The sequence below is a fragment of the Geotrypetes seraphini genome, chromosome 10 (assembly GCF_902459505.1).
Source record: "Geotrypetes seraphini chromosome 10, aGeoSer1.1, whole genome shotgun sequence".
Taxonomy (NCBI): Eukaryota; Metazoa; Chordata; class Amphibia; order Gymnophiona; family Dermophiidae; genus Geotrypetes; species Geotrypetes seraphini.
This window is the reverse complement of record NC_047093.1, coordinates 34,443,185-34,468,268: the sequence shown is the minus strand read 5'-3', so window position 1 is coordinate 34,468,268 and position 25,084 is coordinate 34,443,185. Positions and strand designations below refer to the sequence as shown.

Below are 25,084 nucleotides of genomic sequence, written 5' to 3'. Positions count from 1 at the left end.
GCCGGGCCTAGTGGGGGTTCCCTGCCCGTTGCTTCGGCGAAGTCCTCTAAACCCTCGGGTCGTGCTTCCGCCACAAGGGAATACTCTGTATCGAGGTTGCCCTCGGTGGAGTGCACTATGGCACCCGACATGCCCTCGATGATGCCCGTGCCGGTTTTCCAGGATATGCTCCAGGCGATGATCTCGTCGGAGCTCTCCGCTGCGCTGGCCCATCTGCAACCGGCCTCGACCTTGCGCGACAACCCGGGAGCCCCCGGGAGCCAAAAAGATCGCGAATCGAAGAACTTAATCGAAATAACAACAAACACACGCACAGCGACTCTCCGATCGAAAAAATAAGAAAGCCGCGGTGCTAGAAGGCACGTTGTTGGGCAGAAGCCAAAAAGACAGGACTTCTTGGCTCCACGGAAACAAACGAACTGGAGACCACGAGGAGGGGATGCGCCCTCTAGTGGAGCAGGAAGGCACGCATGCGTGGTGCAGTACAGCAAACTTGAATCTTCAATCAAGTTTGCTTGAAAAGCTGTCCGTGTCGGGGCTCCGTAGATGACGTCACCCACATGTGAGAATATGCTGCCTGATTGTCCTGGGATAAAGCACAGTTACCGTAACAGGTGTTATCCAGGGACAGCAGGCAGATATTCTCACATGTGGGTGACATCATCTACCGAGCCCCGATGCGGACAGCTTTTCAAGCAAACTTGATTGAAGATTCAAGTTTGCTGTGCTGCACCATGCATGCGTGCCTTCCTGCTCCACTAGAGGGCGCATCCCCTCCTCGTGGTCTCCAGTTCATATAACCAGCTAAGAAGCCAACCTCGGGGAGGCGGTAGGGTAGCGAGAATATCTGCCTGCTGTCCCTGGATAACACCTGTTACTGTAAGTAACTGTGCTTTTCGGAGCTATAGGCTCTCTTGCAGAGAGCCTTCCCTCCGGTTCATGGAGGAGGGGGTTTCCCTCCACACAGTTCCCTCCTTTCTTCCGAAGGTGGTTTTGGATTTTCAAGTCAACCAGGAAGTTTGTCTGCCTGTTTTTTGTTCCACAGGGTCAGAGTGGAAGGCTCAGATTCTGCGAAGACTGTGTGAAGAGTCTTACTCCTCTACTTGGAAAGGACCAATGCTTTTTGTCTTTCAGACCATTTGTTTGTCCTAACTAGCTAGTTCAGATGAGATAGGCTGCATCCAAGGCCTCTACTGCCAATGGATCTGCATGGCCATTTCGTTGATTTACATCATCTGTGGCAAGCAACCGCTGGTTTCTCTCAAAGCGCACTTGATGAGAGGTGTTGCTGCTTTGTGGGCAGTCTCGAGCAATGCATCTGGCCGAAATTTGTAAAGCGGCCACTTGGTCATCCCTTCATACCTTTACATGGTTTTATAGAGTGAATGTGGCGGCTCAATTTGATGCCACTTTTGGGGCCTCGGTATTGGGCAGGCTCTTCTGTCCTACCCTAGATGTTGTCATTGCTTTGGTACGTCACCTATTGTATTGACTCTGGAGAGGACGTAACAGAATGGAAAAGATCTTCTTACTTTGGTAATCTTCTTTCTGTTAGTTTGTCGTGGAGTCAATACAGCCCTTTCTCTGTATCGCCTGCATTTTTCTGCTTTGGATATTTCTCCTTTCAGGCCTAAGTATCTTTCAGTCAGCAGTCCGGCCCTGAATGTTCCAGCTAGTGCAAAGTTGCATACAGTAGGTTGATTCCATGTTATTGCCATGTTTTGCCTGTTTTTCATGTTGCCTGTTTAATTGTTTTCTTATATATTGCAGAGCAATGCTGTTGTGTTGCGGGGAAGTTCCCTGTGCCCCCTTTCTACATATGCTTTGCTCCAGTGCTATTCGTTTGATTTTGATTGAACTCTAGGGGGCTCTGTGTTCCCCAGCCATGTGGGAGAGGCAGAGGAAAAAAGTGTGCAATTTTCTGCAAGACCCGTTTTATGGATTGTGATAAAACACCTATTGTATTGACTCTGTCAGGGTCTAACAGAAAGAAGATTACCAAAGACCTGCCTGTCCCCCCTGAAGGCCTGTGCCACCATCCCTGAAGGCCTTTTCCCCCCTTGAAGGCCTGCACCCCTCCCCGAAGGACTGCACACATACACTCCTCCGGAAGGCCTGCGGGGTCCCCCTGACCTCCCGCGCATCCACTTACCTAATTTCAGCAGTGGAGCAGCCTGTAGAGAGGATCGCTGGTGCTAGCGATCTTTGCAAACTGCCATAGGCCTTCAGAGCTGTCTTCCCTTTGCCAAGGTCCCACCCCTCCTCTGACGTAGGAGGCAGGATTGCGGCAGAGAAAACAGCTCCGAAGGCCTACGGCAGCTTGCAGAGATCGCTAGCACTAGCGATCCTCTCTGCAGGCTGCGCCGCTGCTGAAATTAGGTAAATGGATGCGCGGGAGGCCAGGGGGAAGCCGAACACCAGGACTTCCCAACTGACCCTCCCCCCTCGCACTCCAAAGCAGGAGCGGCAGCGGCTGGCCAGCAAGAGGCAGCGCTGCTGCTCCTGCTTTAGGGGGAGAGGGGGGAGGGACAATGACAGAATCAGGAGGCCGATTTTTTTTTTTTTTTTTAAATCTTTATCGATTTGAATCGATTACCCAAAGTGAATCGGTGAATCGATTTGAATCTTGAATCGGGCAGCACTAGTACTATTTACTGGCTTTATAAATAAATGCACCTCCTGTTTAAATTGGATTCAAAGTGCATATGCCATCTTAATCGTTTCCCTGGTGCTGGAAGCACAAGTCACCAACTGAATTTAAATTTTGCCTCTTAAAAGCCTTTATTAATCAGTAGGATATTATGAAGGTAAAAAAGGCGAATTCCTTTAGAATCTAGAAATGGCATTAATTAAGAAAACTGTCAATGTATTATTTTTTTTTTTTTTATAATTTTTATTCATTTTCAAATTTTTCATAAAGTGTACAAAATATTGAAATACAATTAATGAATACACAATATCACTTTTATATCTAATACATAATATTCTGAACATATTTTTATCCCCTCTCCCTCCCCCCACCCTTCTAGTACTTTTTAATCATTCATTACATATTGTATATCATATTATAGCATATGATGTAAAAATTATTTTCACTACCCACCCCTCCATGTGTGTCATAAAGAAGATATTGAAAAGAAGAAGAGAAGAAGATAAATCCTACTATTTATTCATTATAATATTTTGTCAAATGCCCCCATATTTTTATAAATTTAGTATATGTCCCTCTTTGTATTGCTATTGCTCTTTCCATTTTGAATATATGACATATTGTATTCCACCAAAATGTATAATGTATTATTGAAATTTTTAATGGCATTAAATCTCAACACAGGGCCTATATATGGTAGTTAATCATGTATAGCAGAAGTATGTTGCAAGGGAAAGATTTTAAGAAATGTATTTGTGTCACATGCTGATCTTGGCAGTCTCATTAATCTGGTCTTAATGAGACCAGATTCACGAAGTACAACTAATTTTTGTTCATTTGTATGATTCTCCTTTGCATAGAGACAAATGTCAACTTTGTATGTGTGTTCTCTTTATCACTTTTTGTTCCAGTGTTATGATTTGTGTGTGTTTTATTTCTGAATATATTGGTACCCTTGATAATGGGAGAGACATCATAGAGTAAAGTCAATATGCACAGAGCAGTTATTTTTTGTGATCTAGTTTGCAGTAATTTAAGATCAGTTGTAGATGCAGAGGTATTTGTGCCAGTGCTCTCATATTTAGTAGTTAATATTGATTTTATAGAATGTTCACAATTCCTTATCTTTTTGTTTTTCAGATCTCAGTCACAGTGGATTGGGAGACCATTATGAAAATTCCCACTGGGGACAGCAGGCTACTTTCAGAAGTGATACCAACTGCAGCTGGGATAAAGTGATAATAGACAGGACTGACAAGGAAGCGTGGCCTTCCATTACAGGAACTGAGACTGAATCTGCCTCAGAATGTACAACAGACACTGACTCTGCCTCCAACTGTGGCTCAGAGAATAGTAGCATGGCTACAGGGAGTGCCCAAGGCAACTTCACTGGACATACAAAGAAAACTAATGGCAATAATGGTGCCAATGGAGCACTCATCCAAAGCACTTCTAACCAGAATGCCCTTGGAGCAGGTGGAGCAAATGCTAATGGAAACACAGCCAGGGTATGGGGTGTGGCCCCAGGCTCCAACTCTGGTTTAATTCACTGCTCCAGTAATGGTGGTGATGGAAAGATGGACAACATGATTGGAGATGGTAGAAGTCAAAACTGCTGGGGTACTTCCAACTCAAATGCTGGCATTAATCTTAACCTTAACCCTAATGCCAACCCAGCTGCCTGGCCTGTACTTGGACATGAAGGAACTGTGGGAGGAGGAAACCCTTCCAGTGTTTGCAGTCCAGTCAGTGCCATAGGTCAGAATATGGGGAACCAGAATGGGAACCCAACTGGCACCTTAGGTGCATGGGCAAACTTGCTGCCGCAAGAGAGCACAGAACTACAAACGTCCACTTCTCAGAATGTGTCTTTCAGCGTACAACCTCAGAACCTTAACACTGATGGACCAAATAACACTAACCCTATGAACTCTTCACCAAACCCTATTAATGCAATGCAGGCAAATGGATTGCCAAACTGGGGGATGGCTGTTGGTATGGGGGCCATCATCCAGCCCCATTTGCAAAGCCTTCCTGGTGCTAATGGGTCATCAGTCTCTCAAACTGGTGGAAGCAGTTGTGAAGTAATAGGTAGTTCAGCATGGGGCATGACCCCATCTAATCCTGCCACAGGAAATAACAGTTCTGGGTTCAGTCAGGGGAATGGAGACACTGTGAACTCAGCATTAAGTGCTAAACAAAATGGATCCAGTAGTACTGTGCAAAAAGAAGGAAATGGAGGAAATGCATGGGATTCTGGTCCACCTACAAGTCCCAGTGTAATGGCATGGGGAAGGGGTGGGAGTGGAGGTGGAATTGGAAGTATGCATTCTGGAGCTTGGGGCCATCCCTGCCGTAACACCAGTAATGGTGTAAATGGTGAATGGAGCAAACTCCAAAACCAGCATTCCAATATTGACATCAGTGGGAAAGGATCAACAGGATGGGATAGCTCTAGTGTTGCCAGCCAGAATCCTGCCACACAGCAGGGCAATGAACAAATGAACTCTTGGGCCAAAGCTGCAGCATCTAGTACTCCAGTGGGTGAGGGGAGTAATGACAGTGCTGGAAATCAAAATGAAGGAAGCATTGGAAGGGGGGGAATAGGGATGGTAGACCAAGGGCAAGTCCAGTTGCCTAGGCAAGATCTTGATCCAAGGGTCTTATCCAATACTGGGTGGGGTCAGACTCCTGTTAAGCAAAACATTGCTTGGGACTTTGAAGAATCTTCAAGGTCTGATCGAAAGAATGACAATGGGACAGAGGCCTGGGGATGTGCAACTGCTCAGTCTTCAAACTCAGGGGGGAAGAATGATGGGTCCATTGTGAACAGTACAAATACCTCTTCAGTATCGGGTTGGGTCAGTTCCCCTCCTGCAACTGTTCCAGCAAATACAGGTTGGGGAGACAACAACAAAGCGCCAAATGGCCCAGGGGGATGGGGGGACTCGGCAAGCTCTACTGCTGTTAATGCTGCTGCTGCCAAAAGCGGTCACACTTGGAGTGGAACCGCAAATCAGGAGGACAAATCGCCTACCTGGGGTGAGCCTCATAAGCCTAAATCTCAAAACTGGGGAGATGGGCAAAAATCAAATCCAGGATGGACTTCAGGAGGTGGAGACTGGGCAGATTCATCATCCATTCCAGGTCACATGGGTGATGGAAAGAAGAATGGTTCTGGATGGGACTTTGAAACCAGATCAGGATCTGGATGGAATGATAGTACAAGGTCTGGGACCAGTGGATGGGGAAATGGCACAAACACCAAGGCTAGTCCTGGTACAAGTTGGGAACCTTTAAAACCTAGCCCTCAGCAAAACTGGGGTAACAAATCCCAGGATAACAATGTGAACAGCTGGGGAGGAGCTGCTTCTGTTAAACAGACGGGGTCTGGATGGACTGGCCCTGGTGGGCCAGGGCCAGTTTCAGGGCCAGCCAAACAAAAGGACATCAACAGCAGCAGCAATGATCCCACTGGCTGGGAAGAGCCTTCTCCACCATCTATTCGCCGCAAGATAGAAATTGATGATGGTACCTCAGCTTGGGGTGACCCAAGTAACTACAACAAAAAAACTGTAAACATGTGGGATAGAAATAACCCTGTAAGTCAAAGCAGTACCACAGCCAACACAACCACCACCACCACCACCACTAATACAGCTATGATTGAACCTCTGCCATCTCATCAGTCAAGTGCCCAGCAGAACCGGTCTCCACTGCTTGGTTCAGGTAGGAAAATGCTTTTGCATGTGTTTAAAATGTAGTAAATGTGATTCTGTTACATTCTTGAAGTACTTTGTCCTTGTCATGTTTTGGCATTTAGTGGATACTCATATCTAAGGCATCTTACAAAGGATTTTGTTCTCTAGGTATATATATCTGATTGGAACTTATTCTATTTTTGCAATGATATCATTTGCTTGGTCTTGTATGTTAAGTGTCATTGGATATGCAAAGATGGTGGAAAGGGAGAGGTTAGTTTTTGGACTTTTTTTCAGTTAAAATAAAGTTCAAACCAGAGAATGAGAAAGAGGCAACTCTCCTAGCGAATTAGCAGTCAAATCATCCTGGTTGATCCTGGTTGCTTATATCCTCAGGATTTTGAAAAGCATACATTTAACACTTTCTGTAAAGATAAAATCTGTGGACTACTATATGATTTCCAGATTATTTTGGCTTGGTTTACTTTTTGATATTGCTTTACTGCTTTTCAACTTTGAAAATATATTGTGAAGCTTCAGCTAGTTCATGGCCCATAACACTAAATAAAGTACCAAATAATTGCTGGATTTGTTCATTATACACAAATACTTTACTGAGTGGTAATATTTTTCAGCACAACAGTATCTTGCAGCATATTTTATGTCTCAGCATAGAGGTTAAACTGCAATTACTTCTATTGAAGTTATTAACTCTGGAACTATTGCAAAGACATTTTCTGGAATTCTTGTACATCAGGGCGTTATTCTGGCATGTAAAGATGATAATAAGAATAACAGTTTATATACCGCAAGGCCGTAAAGGTCTATGCGGTTTACAATAGTTAAAAATACAACAAAATTTAATAAAACGAAAAAGTTAAAAGTCAATAACTAAATCCCTAACAAGATCTGATTATTGCATAATAAAATTTTTACAAATCAGCTACCTAAATACTTCAAAAACAGATTTTTTTAGATATCTCCTAAATTCCCCATAAGTATCAGTAAGCAAAAGTAATTGTTCTAGATCAGCTGTCTCAAACACGCCTACAAATCCAAAATGTGGCCCCGCAAAGGGTTTGAGTTTGAGACCACTGTTCTAGATCTTTGCCCCATGATGCTGCCTGATATGAAAAAAAATATTCATGAATTTTTAAGTTTACATCCTCTAACTGGCGGAAAAACAAAATTCAGGTGTGAGCTTTTCTTATGTCTGTTGGTTGCAAAAGAGAAGAGCTCAGTTATGTATTTAGGAGCTAAACCAAATAAAACCTTAAAACAAAACAACCAAACTTAAACTTCACATGCGCCTCCATCGGCAACTAATGCAGCACTCGATAGGAAGGTGTTACATGATCGTATTTCTTCAACCTAAAAATTAATCTGACCGCCACATTTTGCACCATTCGCAAGTCTTTGAATGAAAAGAATGCGTTTGGAAGTCTAATCTAAAAAAGTCAGGAAAAAGTTGAACTTTTTTTTTTTTACTTCCATTGATATTTGAGGTACTATACAGCTTTCACATCCTTTTAATAACAGTATTTAACAGTAAGTTAAACTGCTTCAGCATTTTCCAGAAGACTCAGAATTTGTAACCCCTAATTCTAATCTTAGCTCTCGAATGTGTCATTTGTTTGCTAGAATGTGAGCATGTACGTTGCATAGCATGTAACTAGGGGGTGTTCACAGAGGGAGAAGCATGGGTGGATTCCACACTTAGGCACAACTTATAAAATATACTATAGATTATGCACTAAATACAATTTTTACGTTTGCTTTAACCTTTCTTTTACTTGATGTGGTAGCACCTAAACGTTGGGCATGCAAAAGCTGATTTACATTGTATTTTATAAAGGAATCTGGGTCTCCAGATGCTTTCACAGAATTTACACTCAACATTTTGGTGCCCAAATTTGAGCGACCTTTGTAGAATTGCCCCTTAAGTTTCCAACTCTTATTGTAAACAAACAGATACTTATCAACACAAAGGTATGGTGTCAGGTCAAAAGCGCGCCGGGACAAAAGCGCGCGCAGACAATTGAGCGCAGCGCGGAGGCGCACGCCGCACTAAATTACTGTTTTTACGGCTCTGACGGGGAGTTTTGTTGGGGAGCCCCCCCACTTTACTTAATAGAGATCGCGCCGCGTTGTGGGGGGTTGTAACCCCCCACATTTTACTGAAAACTTTACTTTTTCCCTGTTTTTAGGGAAAAAGTTAAGTTTACACTAAAATATGGAGGGTTACAACCCCGCACAACGCTGGCGCGATCTCTATTAAGTAAAGTGGGGGGGGGGGCTCCCCAACAAAACCCCCCATCGGAGCCCCTAAAAACTGTAATTTTCTTCGGCGCGCGCTTCCATCTTGCGCTTAGTTGTCGGCACGCGTCTTTGTCTTTCGCTGACTTGTCTATGAACCCAAAGGTATAGTTCAGTCAGATAAGCTCTACCCAGGCAGTTTCTCTGGGCTGCTTCAATTTGACACCCAGAGACCAGAAGGGCTGTTGGCTATTAAATGCTGGTGAATGTTAAATAAACAGTGTAAAGGCAATGCTGTTACAGGCATGAAGATGAACAAGGTGCAGACCGTGCATTCTGGGCTGAGGCAAAGATGGGGGCTTTTTTTCTTTTTCTCTGTGTGTAGGGGATGAGGGTGCAGCAAGTATAACCAGACAGCAAAAGGGCAAAGGCCATTGAGAAAAGATGTGTAACGGACTGTTGGACAGATCTCAAGAGAGCTGGGAAGTGATCACATTCAAGGAGATGACTTATGAAATTCAGAATTATAATTAGGAAATAGCTGCAGTTCATATGCTGGAACCATAATGCAAAGCAGTGTAATGCACACTGTGGGAGCAGAATAGTCTTTTGCTGGTAAAAAGCATTTGATTGGCTCATGTACTCTATATTTTAGTTGGTAATGCTATAATCTCTTTTTTTTTTCCCTTGTCCTTCTAGATAGCAGTCTCAAACTCGCAGCTCATGTGCCGCATGTGGCCCTCCAGGGACTATTTTGCGGCCCGCGATCTGTCCTCTCCACTTCACAAGTTTTCCGATTGTGGAGAGGACAATCGCGTAAGGCCGCGACTGCTGTAATTGACTTGCATCTCTCTGGAGGGAATGTCGGCAAATGGCTCGCAGCTCGCCGAAAGCAGGGGTCCCCAACCTGCTTCCCTTCCCTTCTCACTGCCGTCCCCCAAGCCACTGCAATCGGGGAACAGGCCAGCGCCGAGGTCTTAGCTCTCCCTGCTTATCTTCCCCAGCGTGGAGTCGACCAATTCTCATCACCCAACGTCAATTCTAACGTCAGAGAGGAAGTTCCGGGCCAGCCAATCGCTGCCTGGCTGGCCCGGAACTTCCTCTCGGATGGCAGAATTGACGTCGGGTGATGAGAATTGGTCGACCCCACACTGGGAAAGATAAGCAGGGAGAGCTAAGACCTCGGCGCTGGCCTGTTCCCCTATTGCAGCGGTGGCGGCCTGTTCCCCAATGGTGGTAGCTTGGGAGGGCAGGGAGAAATAAAGAAAGAAAGGGGGGACAGGGAGACAGAAAGAAAGAAAGGGGGCACGGAGAGAGAAAGAAAGACAGACATATAGAAAGAAAGGGGGCATGGAGAGAGAGACAAAGAAAGAAGGGGGGCAGAGTGAAAGAAATAAAAAGTTGGGGGAGGGAAGGAGACAGATGCCAGATTAGGGGAAAGGAAGGAGGGAGGGAGAGAAAGGATAGAAAGAGATGTCAGATCATGAAAATAGGGACGGAAGAAGAGAGAGATAAAAGGGGAAGGTAAGACATGGAAAGGTAGATTTTGAAAAGAAAGTAGAAAAATTGAATATTAGGTTAATGCCAAAGATGGATGCAAGGCAGAAAGTGAAGACGGAGAGAAAAACAGTCAAAGGACAAGAAGGCCCTGGAAACATAGTTAAAAGCACAGAAAAATAAAGTCACCAGCCAACAAAGGTAGGGAACTTTAGCTCACAACTAGGAAGTCAAGCCACTCAAAGACAATCCTGCTACACCAGTCCAAGCTGCAACTATCTGCTGGAGGCAGAGAATACTAGCAAGTATCAAGGCTTCACCACTCTTTTATACCAGTGCTATCACAGCCTCTGTCAGATGGTTAGGGAACATAACTCACTCATATAGATTAATCTAGAACAGTGGTCTCAAACTCAAACCCTTAGTGGGGCCACATTTTGGATTTGTAGGTACTTGGAGGGCCGCAGAAAAAAATAGTTAATGTCTTATTAAATAAATGACAACTTTGCATAAGGTTTCTCTTTATATTTTATAAATCTTTCATTTAACAGTTAAAGGAAAGATTTATAAACTATAAAGAGTTTTACCTTATGCAAAATTGTCATTGACTATTTTTTCTGCGGCCCTCCAAGTACCCTATTTTTTCTGCAGCCCTCACATTTAAAGTTTAATATCTTTCCTTTCTCAAAACTGACACACTTCAATCACTATGTTGAAAATAAAATCATTTTTGTGGCCCCCCAGGGTCAAACTTAAGTGCTCTGGTGGCGCTCTAGTCTACAGACCTGTAACCTAATTGAGCTTGTTGGTCCCAGTCCTGGAAGACTGTGTTGAATATGGCAGGGTAGGCCTGCTTGGGCTGGCAAGTAGGTGACCTTCTATTTCTCCTTCCCCTCCACTTTTGGTTTCCTTTGTCTCATCTGTCTGCCTTTGTGCATAAAGTTAAATGAAAAAGAGAGGGAGCAGGGGAAATGATTTTAGCAGGGATGGGGGTCCTTATTTTTTACCAGAGCAGTCAGTATTGTAGGGGGTGCATTATTTTTATTATTACAGGCAGAGCTTTTTTGTGAGAGAGAGTACTCTTACCTGGCTAAAGATCTTGTCAAGTCTAGTGGGGGAAAACACATTCTGACCTCCAGTTGGAGAAGTGAATAGTGACTATTTTCTATGTTGCCTGCATATATCTCACAAGGTCTGATGTAGCGGGGAGGCATATTCCTTGGTGGTGAGTGCTTCTGGCCAATTGAGATTCTACCGAGTCTGCATTCTTCCCTTCTGAGCCAGGGCTTTGTAAATCACTTTGAATAGGATTCTGAAAGCTTGATAGCTGTCACAGTGGGGGTATTCAAGAGTTCTTTGTCATGGAGGTCTGGGCCCTCACCTTTCCAAGGCCCTTAGGGGTTGCCTGATGTCTTGTTTGTTCCTCTGCTGCAGAAGAGGATTCTGTGAGTTTTGTTAGGGGGGGGGGGTGGCTTCACCACTCCCTTAACACTCCACATGCGCGCTAGACAAGCTTCCCTGCTCTCCACCTCACAATACGGAAGTTTCTTTAGACGCTGACGATCGCCTCCACAAGCCTGCTCCCAGCCAGCCGACGATCGCCTCCACAAGCCGGGACTGGGGCATAAAGAGCGCCTCCTTCCCCCCCCCCCCCCGAACGAACCGAAAAACTGACCCCGCCGCCCGGGACCCGAGTCCTTTGCAACCCCCACCCTTCCCTTCCCGCGGACCCGACTACGAACCTTGCGATTCCAGTGTGTGCAGCAGTCTTCACACGCTGCTTCGGGCTCTTCTATTGCCCTGATTTGCTCTGCCGCATCTCTGATGATGTCATCAGGGACTTGCCAGAGTAAATCAGGGCAGTAGAAGGACCCGAAGCAGCGTGTGAAGACTGCTGCACACACTGCTGGAATCGCCAGCTTTGTAGTCGGGACCGCGGGAAGGGAAAGGGGGGTAGAGGAAATGCTAATTCTGCTGCACAGGGCACCCGTTAATGTAATGGGCTTGCTTTCGGGAGGGGGTAGAGAGACAGAAGGAGGCCACGGAGAGACAGTCAGGCATGGAACAACAGATAGGTAGGCAGGGGGGCCAGGAAGAAAGAGAGAGAGACATACAGAAAGAAAAACAGGGGGCCAGGGAGACAGATAGAATAAACACAGACAGACAGCAGAGAAAGAGAGAAAGAAACCTCCCCCCAGACAAACACTAGCCAAGGATAGAGAGAGAGAGAGAAAGAAAGAGTGACAGACAGGGGGCTAGAGAGACAGACAGACATCTATTCTAGCACCTGTTAATTTAACGGGCTTAAAGACTAGTGTATTATAAATTTCAAAACAATAAGACAAATAGAACATTAGTAGTTAACTTATCAAGCACTCAAAAAGGCTGAAGCCATCATGATAATACAAAAAAGTATGAAAATAAAAATTGTCATAAGATGTTTCCAAAAAAAGAGAATTTGGGTCCCATATGTTCAAAACTCGCCGTACTTTTAACAATTGACGCTAAACCAGTTTTAACCTGTTTAGCGGTGAAGTATTTCGATGCCCAAAATGACTAATTGCAATCTTTTCCATAGTTTGTCTCTGATAATAGTATGTAAATAGATTATAACGAGCTTATCAATATTAAAGTGAGCACGCCAATCAATGCTCAGTTGATGCACAAAATGAAGCACAGGTTTTTGATGCTCCAAAAAATGGGCACAGATGGTGTGTGTGTATGTTACACATGCACAATATCTGTCCTTATTAAAAAATTTTAAGAAAAGTTGTGCCGGGACCCTACCTGCACCAACAATGACCCAAACTTTATTTTTAAAAGATCTAAAATGAGCAGGAGAGAAGGCCACTCCCTCCTGCCTCAGCCACCCAGACCCAGAGCCCCACACTAGAGAGCAGCATGGGGACGATGGGTGACTGGGTCACGGGGATCCCATGGGACGTCACCTTGGGTCTCGGGGGTCCCACAGGGTTGGAGAGAGCTTCGTTGGTGCGCACGCCCCCTTTTCCTGCCCTCTAGCTGGCTCCTCTATTCAGCGTGCAGCGCTCCCAGTACACCACACTTAGCTGACCCGGAAGTCTTCCCCTGACATCGAAGCTGATGTCGGAGGGAAGGCTTCTCATCAGCAGCATGCATGGCTTGCTGCCCTGCGAAGCAGCATGTGGCGACTGTCGATTGGCAAGCGTGACCTCTAACCCCACCCCCTTCATAAACGCTTGCTTGCTGCTCTCCCTTCCTCTTTGCTTCGCTGGACTTGGAGTCCATTCTGCATCAGGCTGAGCCAGCTAGGAGGTGCACATGCGCCATGCATGGCAGCAGTTGGAGGGAGACAGCACTACCAGGCCAAAGACTTTTGCAGAGGCCGACAAATGTAAATAAAATCCTCTGGATTTCAAATTTAAACAATGGCCCCACACCGACTCTTCCTCTCTCAGCCCCTGCAGCATGAGATACTCCCTCTGCTTGGGGCTGAATCTCATGCTCTAAAATAAAGAAAAAAAAAGAAATCAAGAAGAAGTAAATAAACAAATAAATAAAAACACAAGGAAGCAGGTAAATAAATGGGTGGTGGGGGTGGTGGTGGGAGGGGTCAGGGCAATGGACAGATGGGGCTTGGGGTCCCAGTGTATTTGTGTGCCTAGGGCACACTGAAGAGTTAATCCTGCCTTGATCACGGGGAATAGAAGATAATTTATCCCAGGACAAGCAGGCAGGTATTCTCATTAGTGGGTGATGTCATCTAACGGAGCCCCGATGCGGACATCTCACAAGCATACTTGCTTGTAGAAACTTTTAGAAGTTTTGAGTCGCCCACACCGTGCATGCGCGAGTGCCTTCCCGCCCGATGCACCGGGCGTGTCTCCTCAGTTCTTTCTCTTCCGCGGAGCTGAGAAGTTTGCCTTTGAAACTCTCTGTGCGAAGTTCCTTTATTGTGCCTTCTGTGCCCGCGGGTTTGGGGTTTTTTTGTGCTCATTCTCGTTGGCTCACGTTGCGTTTTGTTGTTTAAAAAAATAAAAATTTGTTCGATCGTTCGACTGGGCAGGTCGCATGGCCATGGCCCCGCAGCTTCGACCTTGCGGTGGAGCTTTTTCAGCCTATGTCCCGGCCTGTTACCGGTTTTAAAAAGTGTCAAGTGCCAGCGCGCGATTTCGTTGACGGACCCGCATCGACGCTGTCTTCAGTGTCTCGGGCCTCAACACCTTCCGAAATCGTGCCGGCCTTGCTCCACACTTACAGCACGTGCATTTAAGCGTCGCTGTATTTTGTGGAAGTCGCTATTTAGCATGGAGGCGTCCCCGGTGCTGCCCTCTTCACAGAGCGCCACGCCTTCGACTTCCGATTCTACATCTTCGGTCTTGAGTCTGCTCAAGCCTGCCTCGTTCGTGCCAGCTTCGACTCCGACGCATGCTGCGGTGCCTTCCAATGTCTCTTCAGGTCAGGTAGCGCAGCCTCCCATCCCTCCTGTGGTGCTTAAGGTGCCCAAGGCCTCTAAATCCAAGCCCCCTGGCGGCCGAGTGATCAATGTCCGTGCGGGAGGGACCATTGCTGATGCGGATCCCTCTTTGCCGGCGTTGTTCCACGCCCTGATGGAGAAGCGATTTGTTGAGCTCTTTACCAAAATTGGGCCAACGCTTCTCTCCCAGATCCAGCCTGGGCACGCGGAAGCCTCCCGCGAGGTCGAGCCGCCTCCTTGGCGCACACTCTCGCTGCTGGGAGCAGAGTCTCGGCGAGTGTCTGGTCTGGCTTCGGGGCATGTCTCACAAGGAGCAGAATCTTTGCCCATGCCACCTTTGGAACCGATACCCTCGATGCATGGCTTGCCTGGCCTGAACCCTTCCTCCGCGATGCCGGGCCTCGAACCTTGCGGAGCGCCTCGGGGGGCCTCATCTCAGCCTCTGATGCTTCGATCCACAGCCTCCAGTCCCATCTACTCGGTGGCTGCCTCGTCTGGGCGTCACTCGCCTCGTCGCTCGAGGCCTGCTTCTCGACACAGCTCCGGTCGTCGATCGAGGCACTCATCGAGGCATTCCTCGAGGCATTCATCGAGACACGCCTCGCCTCGTCGGAAGCAACCTTTCCGGGAGTTTTCACCAGAGTACTCGCCCCCTCCTCCTATGCCGGAACTCGAAGACTGCGGGGGTTTGTTCTCTCCATGCCGGTCCTCAGCATCGGCGGACCAGGCCGCCTCATCTTCTTCGAGCCCACCTCGAGGCCCGGCCCTGGCGGACCAGTTGTCATTCTCGTCCTTCCTGAGGCAGATGGTGGTGGATCTGGATATCACCCTGGATTCGGGTTCCAAGTTCTCGAAGGAGTATCTGGAGACGATGCATCCTCCTCAACCTCCTGCCGAGTCTCTACGCCTGCCTCTGCATAAGTTTCTGGACCAGACTTTCATGAGATGCTTCGAGACCCCATACTCCATCTCGGCGGTCCCGGGGAAGTTGGATGCTCGATACCGCACGGTGCACCATAAGGGCTTCGACGGGGCACAGCTCTCGCACCAGTCCCTCTTGGTTGAATCCTCTCTGAAGCGGTCTCATCCCTCCCAGGTCTATGCTTCCACTCCTCATGGCCGGGAGGGCAAAACCATGGACAGATTTGACAGGCGCATCTACCAGAACTCGATGATGGCCTCTCAAGTCCTGAACTACAACTTTCATTCTGCAACCTACTTTGAGTTTTTTCTATCCATTCTTCAAAAGTTTTTACCCTATCTGGACTCTCAGGCTCGCTTCGAGTACTCGGAGGTGCTGGCATCATTGTCCCAACTCTGCCTGCAGATGATTTAATCGTCTTACGACGCCTTTGAGCTCTCGGCCAGAGCGGCTGCTTGTTCGGTGTCCATGAGATGCTTGGTGTGGCTTCGCACCATTGATATGGACCCGAATCTCCAGGACAGGCTGGCGAACGTTCCCTGTGCGGGAGCGGACCTTTTCGACGAGTCCATCGAGGCGGCAACGGAGAAGCTATCCAAACATGAAAAATCTTTTCAGTCTATTCTCCGCCAGAAGCCCAAGCCTGCTATCTCTCGTCCGTCTCGTCCTCCTATGATTTATCAAAGGCGCTACCCGCCGAAGCAGGCCCCCGCCATTCGGCCGCCAGTAAAGAGGCAGCATCAGCAGAAGCCACAGCAAAAACCTCAGCCTTCTACTGTCCCTAAGGCTCCCCAGCCTTTTTGACTGTCTCGTAGGGAGCATAACTTCCATCTTTCTGCCCTCCCCGCTTTTTCCCATCGGAGGTCGCCTCCATCATTTTTACTATCGTTGGACGACTATTACCACCGACCTCTGGGTCCTTTCCATTGTAAGAGAGGGATACTCTCTTCAGTTCCATCATGTTCCTCCGGAACATCCTCCAAGAGAGTATCCTTCCAACTTAACCCAGACTGCCCTTCTTCTTCGGGAAGCCCAGGCTTTACTCCGGCTTTGGGCCGTCAAGCCGGTCCCTGTGGACCAACAGAACAAGGGTTTTTACTCCTGGTACTTCCTTGTTCCGAAGAAGACGGGCGACCTGCGTCCTATTTTGGACCTCAGGGTGCTCAACAAGTTCCTGGTCAGGGAGAAGTTTCGCATGTTGACCCTGGCTTCTCTCTATCCCCTCCTCGAGCAGAACGACTGGTTATGCTCCCTGGATCTCAAGGAGGCCTACACTCATATTCCCATCCATCCGGTCTCCCGTCAATACCTCAGATTTCGGGTGGGACACCTTCATCTTCAGTACAGAGTGCTTCCTTTCGGCCTAGCTTCGTCTCCCAGAGTCTTCACCAAGTGCCTGGTTGTGGTGGCCGCAGCACTCAGGAACCATGGTCTGCAGGTGTTTCCCTACCTCGACGACTGGCTCATCAAGGATTCCACGTCTCAGGGGGCCGTCCGGACCACTCAGAGGACAATCTGGTTTCTACAGATTCTGGGATTCGAGATCAACTTTCCCAAATCCCATCTTCAACCTTCACAGACTCTCCCCTTCATCGGAGCTGTTCTGGATACTATTCAACTCAGAGCGTTCCTTCCTCCTCAGCGCCTGGCGGCTCTTCTTCATCTTTGTCACTCGGTCTCTTCTCGCCCGTCCATCTTGGCGAGACACATGATGGTGCTCCTGGGCCACATGGCTTCTACGGTTCACGTGACTCCTTTTGCCAGACTTCACCTGCGGATTCCTCAGTGGACCCCGGCTTCTCAATGGTCGCAGATCTCCGACCCTCGGATTCGTCACATTCAGGTCACTCCTGCTCTGCTGCAGTCGCTTCGCTGGTGGATGCTCTCTTCCAATCTTTCCAGAGGTTTGCTGTTTCACATGCCTACCCATCAGAAGGTCCTCACGACCGACTCCTCGAACTATACTTGGGGGGCTCATCTGGACGGTCTCCACACCCAGGGCTATTGGACGAGTGCGGATCGTCTGTGCCATATCAATCTCCTGGAACTCAGGGCAATTTTCAATGCTGTCACTGCTTTTCAGCATCTGCTTCACAACATGGTGGTCCTCATTTGCACGGACAATCAAGTCGCCATGTATTATGTCAACAAGCAGGGGGGCACGGGATCGGCCTCTGTCAGGAAGCTCTGAAAGTTTGGGATTGGGCGATTCGCCACAACGCCTTCCTCAAAGCTGTCTACATTCAGGGGGCGGACAATGCCTTGGCGGACAACTTGAGTCGTCTTCTCCAGCCTCACGAATGGACACTCCATTCCACGCCCCTTCATTAGATCTTCTCCCTGTGGGGAACACCTCAGATAGACCTCTTTGCAGCTCCCCACAACTTCAAACTGCCTCAGTTCTGCTCCAGGATCTACAGCCCTCATCGTCTCGAGGCAGATGCTTTTCTTCTGGACTGGGGGAATCTCTTTCTGTATGCGTTTCCTCCTTTTCCTCTCATTCAAAAGACTCTGGTCAAGCTCAAGTCTGACCGGGCCACCATGATTCTGATTGCTCCTCGGTGGCCCAGACAACCTTGGTACTCCCTCCTTCTGCAACTCAGCTGCAGGGAGCCCTTCCTTCTGCCAGTGTTTCCATCTCTGCTTACGCAGCATCAGGGATCTCTGATTCATCCCAACCTGCAGTTGCTATACCTGACAGCTTGGTTCCTCTCAGCATAACTTCCCTTCAGTTTTTACCAGCTGTGCAGGATGTTTTGGAAGCTTCAAGGAAGCCTGCTACTAGACAATGCTATTCCCAGAAATGGACTAGATTCTCTACTTGGTGTTTTTCTCATCACAAGTAACCTCAACATGCCTCCTTGTCCTCTGTTTTGGACTACCTTTTGCACCTGTCTCATTCTGGTCTCAAGTCTACATCGATCAGAGTTCATCTTAGTGCAATTGCTGCTTTCCACCAGCCTCTTCAGGGGAAACCTCTTTCTGCACATCTTGTGGTGTCCAGATTCATGAAAGGACTTTTCCATGTCAATCCTCCCCTCAAACCGCCTCCAGTGGTTTGGGACCTCAATGTTGTTCTTTATCAACTTATGAAGCCTCCATTTGAACCTCTTAACAAGGCTCCTCTGAAATTTTTCACTTGGAAAGTGGTGCTTCTCATTGGCCTCACTTCTGACCGTCGAGTGAGTGAACTTCAAGCATTGGTTGCGGATCCGCCCTTTACAGTGTTTCATCATGACAAGGTCCTCCCCAAGGTAGTCTCGGAATTTCATCTGAATCAATCCATTGTTCTTCCTGTGTTTTTTCCGAAGCCGCATTCTCATCCTGGAAAATCAGCTCTTCACACTCTGGACTGTAAGCGTGCTTTGGCTTTCTACCTGGAACGCACCAAGTCTCACAGAACTGCTCCTCAACTTTTCATCCCCTTTGATCCGAACAAGTTGGGACGCCCTATCTCTAAGCGCACCATCTACAACTGGATGGTGGCTTGTATCTCTTTCTGCTATGCCCAGGCTGGATTACCCCTTCACAGTAAAGTCACAGCCCATAAGGTCAGAGCATTGGCAGCCTCTGTAGCTTTCCTCAGATCGACACCGATTGAGGAGATTTGTAAAGCTTCCACTTGGTCCTCGGTTCATACCTTCATTTCACACTATTGTCTGAATACCTTCTCCAGACGGGATGGTCAGTTTGGCCAAACAGTGTTACAAAATTTATTCTCCTAAGTTGCCAACTCTCCCACCATCCCATTGTGGTTAGCTTGGAGGTCACCCACTAGTGAGAATACCTGCCTGCTTGTCCTGGGATAAAGCAATGTTATTTACCGTAACAGTTGTTATCCAGGGACAGCAGGCAGCTATTCTCATGTCCCACCCACCTCCCCTGGGTTGGCTTCTCTGCTAGCTATCTGAACTGAGGAGACACGCCCGGTGCATCGGGCGGGAAGGCACTCATGCATGCGCGGTGTGGGCAACTCAAAACTTCTAAAAGTTTCTTCAAGCAAGTATGCTTGTGAGATGTCCGCATCGGGGCTCCGTTGGATGACGTCACCCACTAGTGAGAATAGCTGCCTGCTGTCCCTGGATAACAACTGTTACGGTAAGTAACATTGCTTTTTGGTCATAGGGAGGGAGGGAGGTACAGATGATATGGAAGAGAAAGATGAGAGGGAGAAATGTTGTGGTAGAAAGGGAACAGTGGGACAAATTGAAAGGGATGCAAGAGGGAGGAATGCTGGACATAGTGGTGAAGGGAATGGAGGGAGAGATGTAGCATGGTGTTGAGAGGGGTGATAGAAGGAGAAATGTTGGGCATGGAGTGGTGGGCAGGGGTGAAAAATGAGAAAGGGATAAATGCTGGACCATGGTAGGAGGAACTAATGGACAGCAACAGAAGAATTTGCAGAAGACGGGAAAGGGAAAAAAAAGAAACTGGGACCAACTTGATGGAAAAATAAGTCTCCAGACAACAAAGGTAAACAACATAATTTATTGACTAAACTATGTTAGCTTTGGGAAATGTATATAGCAGATGTTTTTGTAATATGTTCAAAAGAAAAGGAAATACATAACAACATAATAGCAGATTTCTAGAGCGCATAACCTTTAGTTCAATGCGGTTAACAAAAGATTATGCTATGGGAAAATACAAACATAATGTGAAGTGCAGAAATTTAGCTATAGCCAAAAATTTCTGGTTTTATTTCTATAGTGTTGAAGTAATTTCTTACCCTTGCTGTGGCTGTTGGGCATCCTCAAGCCCCGCCAGCACAGGAACTCCCCTTCACCAAGTGCAGCAGTCGCTGGCAGCATCCCATAGCCACTGAGCTGCCAGCATCTGTGACTCAGGGATGCTACTGCTACCTGCCAAGCTTGACAAAAGGGACCCCCGGAAGTCCTCCTCAGCTGACAAAGCTTGGGGGTCCTCATCAGCTAGTGTTTATACTTTATATTTACTTTAGAGGCTGTGGTAGAAACCCGTTAACAAAGTATTTATTCTTCCCAATTAATATTTCCAAATTAATAAAGTGTCTTTGCTTATTTGTAAATGGGTCTCTCCCAGAGCCTTTAATTCAGTAGCATAATTAAATGAAATAACTACTTCTGAAGTTTATAGGGATGAGTGGGGACGGATTTAATTATAGCGCGGATGGGCGAGGACAGGTTTGACTCCTAGTGGGGATGGACGGGGATGGGTTTGATTTCTGTTCCTGCACAACTCTCTACCCCACACAGCCCCACGACAGAAGAGATGCTCATTCCCTCCTGCTGCTGGGTATTTTGTGTGTGTGTATGTGTGTGTGTAGGTCCCTGCTTCCAGGGTCCTGAGATTTTTCATACCTCCCTCCCCCCAAAAAAAAGATCCTGTAAATTGACTCTTTGTTGAAGATTAAGGCAGGCTGACATAAACCCAAGCGCCTTCTCTTTCCTCTTCTAACAGCAACATCCTGTTACTGTGCAAGCAGAACTGGTGAAAGGAAGGCTTGAGGACTGTCTTCTGTTGGCCTTCATTAAGCATTAATCACCAAGGAAGACCTCATGTTTACAGCATCTGGGAGGAGAAGGGGAAGGGAGAAGAGGCACAGGAATGAAATGCTGGCTAAAATGCTTCCTCAGGGAGGAAGTTCTAGGGGAGAGAGAAGAGAGATGCTTGCTCTGGGGAAGGGGGATAGTATAAAGCGGTGTTTCTCAACCTGTGGTACGCGTAACCTAGGGGGTATGCGGGCTGACCACCGATTCCTCCCTGCCATTGTCCGCCGTCTATTTCATTTAATTATCCCCCGCTGTTGCCGCAACTCTGGGAAGGGAAGGGCCAGGTGTGTGCAGCGATTGCATGCCACCGGCCCACAATTCTGACGTTGAAATGGTCCGGACCTTCTGTCCGATGTCAGAATTGATGTTGGGGGGAAAGGCCTCACATCCCTTTCCTCCTTTCCTGAAGCCAACCCACAACAAAGCCTGCCTGCCTGCCCCCCCCCCCCCTCTGCTGAAGCCACTGTCAATTCCTTCCTGCCCACTGTACCCCCGAAGCTGACTCTGTCACCTGACACGCTCCATCCCTCCCGCGGCCGCCGATTCCTTCCTGCCTCCCCTCCCACTGCACCATCTTCCACCCCCGAAGTCAATCCTGCCACCTGCCACTCCTCCACTGCCACCGCACCAACTCTGGGCAGGGATGGGCTGGCCCACAAGCCTTCCCTCCCATCACTGCCCGGAATCGTAGAAGCCGGGGGGGGGGGAGGGGGGTATGGAACGTGTCAGGTGGAAGGGTCGGCTTTGGGGGTGGGGAGGCAGGGAGGAGACGGCAGTGGTGGCTTCAACGGGTGGGGGGCGGGGTCTGCAGGCAGAGAGATATCCCAGGCAGCAGCCAGCCTGCATACCCCCTGTTAAGAAATACTGTACTGTTCTAGAAATCTTGGGACAGACTCGGGCTCTCTCAGGGAGAGGAGGAGATAGTGGATGCTGTGGATGGGCAGACTATATGGGCCATTTAGCCTTTATTTGCCATCATGTTTCTAGTCAGCATTCTAAAGTGTCACTTCCTATAGAAAGTAATGTTTTTTTAGGTTGGATCTCTAAATATACCATTATTTCTAGTTTTTGAAGTTGTCTGATATGTGTTAACACTACTTTTCCATTTTATGGATTAGAATAAAAATGCCTGTCTAGAGTAACAGAGATCAGGTTTCTTCTAGAATTATGTGTCTGTCATGCAGTGAAATGCACAATCTGATTCTTCCTGACAAAAAGCCCACAATGTCCTATTAAACCTGAGCACTATAAAATCACAAGAGGTTTCTAATTAGGAGCTTGTAGCCAGTCAGTGTTTTTGGAATAGCCCTGTTCTTTATTAGCAAATGTAAAATTGACAAGTCAAATTTACTGCCATATATAGTGAGCATATTTTATGTATTTTGAAATATGTACAGGCAACTCACATGCCTACCATCCTGTGTATGTAGATGTGAAGAGAAAATCAGTCTTGCTGACAGTCAGCAATTCTAAATGATAAACTGTAGAAATTTGCTGTGGTTTGGAGGCATGTAATAGCCTGTGCCTTAATGAAAAGTCTTGCTTATAATTTTTTCTCAATGTAAGAAATCTGTGGAGAGACAGTTCATACCCAAATATCTCATAAATCTGCATGGGCTCTTTTCAGTATTCTGGCTGGTGGCCAGGCCATTAAAGTGATACCTTGTATTCTCCAGGCTTATCCACACTGAGTGGTACATTAGGATAATAAGTTCACTGGTAAATAAAAGAGGCATGGAGTTTGACCTAGCAATGTCACTTCCATGGTAACTGAGTTAGACCATTTTTTCTCTTCTGAAAGGGCCTTGGGGATTACAGGGAAGGTAGAACTGCGTACTAATTCACTGTCTTTGTTCTTAGATGGCTTGCTTGCTTTTCAAAATGTAGAATGGAATGAAATTTTATCTAGAATCTTTTCTTCAGTGGAGTGGGGTTGTTGGTTTTGTTTTTTTGTTTCTATCTATTTCTATTATCTGTTCCAATCAAAATTGAAAAAGAATTTTGTCTATTTAACATGAAAATAATGTATTGCTTGCTTTTGAGAACTTTAAAATTTTATAGAACTTCCAATTGTTTTTATGCATTCATAACAAAACTGTTTCTAGTGCAATAAGTATGTCATTCTGGATGGACAGGTAAAATTCCCATGCTTGTGAGCCATGCAGAAGGAAGCCACTCCAGCTTTTTAATCCCTCTTCCTTCAATAGAGGGATTTGCTGCCCCCTTCAGTTTTTCCTGTTGCACGTGACCAGGAAGGCCTCATTCTGATCATCTCTGTACATTTTTGGTCTATTTTTGTGGTTTTTTACTGCTTTTGGTGCTCTGAGCTCCCCTCATTGAGGGTCCAGTTCCTCCTGTGTGGAGGAGAAGCAGACTGGGTCTGCAGCTGATGGGCCAATTCCTCTGTGGTACCTGTTGGCCAGCCTGCAGAAACTTTTCTGGAGCTCAGGGTCCATTCCCCTTGTAGCATTGTTCAACTACTGGGTCTCAGAGACTTGAGTGCAGGCTGTCAGGCATCTGTATGGGGCTCAATAGGACTCTGCAGGGTGCCTGCTGCACTTTGCCTACCCTTTCATGTCTGCGGGGGTTTGAGGCTGTCAGACTCCAGTCTGACTGGCAGCCCGAAGATTCAGCATTGAAGGAGCGGTCCGTTTGAGGCAGTGATTTTTTTTTTTCTCCCAGAACAAGCTACGTTAGATGCTGAGGCAGGCTGCAGCACATTTCTAGCACAGGTCACAGTGAGTAAGGCTGTTACAGCCTATGAAGAAAATCGGGTTGGGTTTTTTTTAAAACCTTTTGTTTCAGGTTTCTGTACCTTACCTTAGGCTTGCCTACCTCTAAAATCCATTTTTGTTGCTGGGTTGTTTTTTGTTTTTTTTTAATTTTATTTAAAAATTTTTGGAGCTGTTTTTTTGGCACCAAAACACTGGTTCAATGGTCATCTTGGATTTCCCGATTTTATTTTTTTTAAAGTTCTCCAAAACCTTCAAATCATCTCGTTTTGCCTCAAAACTGGTGGAGACTCCTTTACCCTTAATTCATACTATGTTTGTGCTGGATGGGTGCCTGAAGAACGCCCTTGCACCACATGCCACACAGCACATGAAGTGGGGTAGGAGCAGTCGGCTTATCCTCCCCTTTGCTCTCTAGGGCTGAAACAGTTGCTGGCTTGGGGGGGGAGAGGAATCCATGAGTTGTGAGTAAATCCCTTTCAGAAACCCTAAGCGTAGGAGTGCAGAGGCTGCAGTGCTCAAAAGACACAAGCTGGAGTCATGATTACGCGCTGCCAAATACAGTATTTTCTCTGGAATTTGTCAAGCCTATGTGGAGCGCTTATCTGGATGGATGAGATCCCCAGGGGACTTCTGGCAACGCACCAGCAGGCACACGAGGAGAATGGGATTCCCAGGACACGTCTGCTTCAGTGTCAGAGGCTGGCCAGGATACAGTGGGCCTTTCCAAGAGAGAGGATGAGGGGTCTATTGGTATGCCTTTGCCATCACAGAGCGAGTCCTCCCTGTTGGGAGATGCAGGGTTGCAGGCAGGTGCGAGTGCGTAAGATACAGTGGTGGCCCTTAATCAAGAGGATGATCCCATGGTCTGCCGGCTGTTCAGACCCTTGATTCTGTAAGAGCTTATCACTGACTTTTTGTCTCTTCTGTTCCCTGCTGTATAATGAGTGGAGCGAGAGCCCGGTCATCGTATTTTCCCTGGCATCCTTATATCAGTTCATTAGTTACTGAGCATTGGGATGCTCCTGAAGTGTCCCTTACAGTAGCCAAGACAATGACTCATAAGAACATATGCATTGCCTCTGCTGGGTCAGACTAGAGGTCCATCATGCCCAGCAGTCCAAAACTGTTAGGCAACCCTACTCAACTTCAATCCTCCCCTGAGAGTTCCGCACCATGGCCCTCCCAAACTTCCAACTATGCTCACTACTGCTCCTAATCTACCTAATTAGCATCATAATTTGCATTATCAACACACTATATTACACCCCAATCCCAGTTCACTACTCCTCATACCGCATGGTAAAGACCAGATTCCCAACATTTACACTCCATGTAC

General features: G+C 47.1%; 1 protein-coding gene across 6 annotated transcripts in view; it reads left to right on the top strand.

Annotated features, from left to right (window-relative positions):
* TNRC6C (trinucleotide repeat containing adaptor 6C) overlaps positions 1 to 25,084 on the top strand; it is a 351,118-nt gene that overhangs the window by 186,928 nt on the left and 139,106 nt on the right. For all 6 annotated transcript variants that reach the window (XM_033960128.1, XM_033960129.1, XM_033960125.1 and 3 more), the window contains one exon: positions 3,791 to 6,379. In XM_033960128.1, coding sequence (XP_033816019.1) covers positions 3,791 to 6,379 — 2,589 coding nt within the window. The remainder of the gene's footprint in view (positions 1 to 3,790; positions 6,380 to 25,084) is intronic.